The sequence below is a fragment of the Cottoperca gobio genome, chromosome 24, assembly GCF_900634415.1.
Source record: "Cottoperca gobio chromosome 24, fCotGob3.1, whole genome shotgun sequence".
NCBI lineage: Eukaryota > Metazoa > Chordata > Actinopteri > Perciformes > Bovichtidae > Cottoperca > Cottoperca gobio.
In genome coordinates, this window is record NC_041378.1 from 1,504,098 (window position 1) to 1,505,666 (window position 1,569).

Sequence of the window (1,569 nt, forward strand, 5' to 3'; positions counted from 1 at the left end):
GCATCCAAAATGTCAGGATGTCGAGGTTACTCTCAACTACATCTGTCCGCGCCGCTCCCGTCTCCCATCGATGAAAGTCGATGAAGAGTGACGTAAAGGTTCTGTTCAGACTGAGGTCACAGTGCAAAACTAAATCAGATGCAGGATCACACAAGTGATTTATAAGAGATGTGAGATGTTCACACTGTTGTGAAAACAAAATACAGATCTGTGTGACGTGTGTGCAATGAAGCTTTGTTTCATGTCCTCTTCTTCTCTGTATCTCATGTAAAACACACGTTGACACCAAACATCATCCTCGGCCAGATTCCAACCACGTCTCCTCACACGTCTCCTCACACGTCTCCTCACACGTCTCCTCACACGTCCCCTCACACGTCCCCTCACACGTCCCCTCACACGTCTCCTCACACGTCCCCTCACACGTCCCCTCACACGTCCCCTCACACGTCCCCTCACACGTCTCCTCACACGTCTCCTCACACGTCTCCTCACACGTCTCCTCACACGTCCCCTCACACGTCTCCTCACACGTCTCCTCACACGTCTCCTCACACGTCTCCTCACACGTCTCCTCACACGTCTCCTCACACGTCTCCTCACACGTCCCCTCACACGTCCCCTCACACGTCTCCTCACACGTCTCCTCACACGTCTCCTCACACGTCTCCTCACATGTCTCCTCACATGTCTCCTCACACGTCTCCTCACATGTCTCCTCACACGTCTCCTCACACGTCTCCTCACACGTCTCCTCACACGTCTCCTCACATGTCTCCTCACATGTCTCCTCACACGTCTCCTACATGTCTCCTCAGACGTCTCCTCACATGTCTCCTCAGACGTCTCCTCACATGTCTCCTCACACGTCTCCTCACACGTCTCCTCACACGTCTCCTCTCCTCACACGTCTCCTCACACGTCTCCTCACACGTCTCCTCACACGTCTCCTCACATGTCTCCTCACATGTCTCCTCAGACGTCTCCTCACATGTCTCCTCACACGTCTCCTCACACGTCTCCTCACACGTCTCCTCACACGTCTCCTCACACGTCTCCTCACATGTCTCCTCACACGTCTCCTCACATGTCTCCTCACACGTCTCCTCACATGTCTCCTCACACGTCTCCTCACACAGCCTCAGCAAACATTCTTACTCTTCATTAGCAGGAGTGGTGTGAACCTGCAGCGTGTGAATCCACCTTCTGCCGACAGTTTTGTTGGCGGTTAATCTGCCAGCGTCCTGTAACTCCAGCGCTTTACAGACACAACGACCCAGTGACCGCCGCTAAACATAGAAGGAAGTGGTCAGACGTCTGCCTCCAGCAGCACAACATGTGTGTGAGTGTGTGTGTGTGTGTGTGTGTGTGTGTGTGTGTGTGTGTGTGTGTGTGTGTGTGTGTGTGTGTGTGTGTGTGTGTGTGCTGGCCAGAGATAAGTGGATTAGCGTCTGCAGTCTCCCATAAGAGGCTCATCGGGATGTGACCTCATCACCGGTGACCCCGGAGTCCCCATGGCGACGCCGTGGCAACGCGGCACCATGGCGACAGAAAGCTGCAGCAGCTTCT

General features: G+C 54.1%; 1 protein-coding gene across 1 annotated transcript in view; it reads right to left on the reverse strand.

Moving 5' to 3' along the window:
* Nucleotides 1-292: 292 nt before the first annotated feature.
* The window catches only part of LOC115003876 (NFX1-type zinc finger-containing protein 1-like), a 14,067-nt gene continuing 12,790 nt past the window's right edge, over nt 293-1,569 (reverse strand). The window contains exons 3-4 of the mRNA XM_029425821.1: nt 891-1,127; nt 293-802 (exon numbers count right to left, since the gene is read on the reverse strand). Coding sequence (XP_029281681.1) covers nt 293-802; nt 891-1,127 — 747 coding nt within the window. The remainder of the gene's footprint in view (nt 803-890; nt 1,128-1,569) is intronic.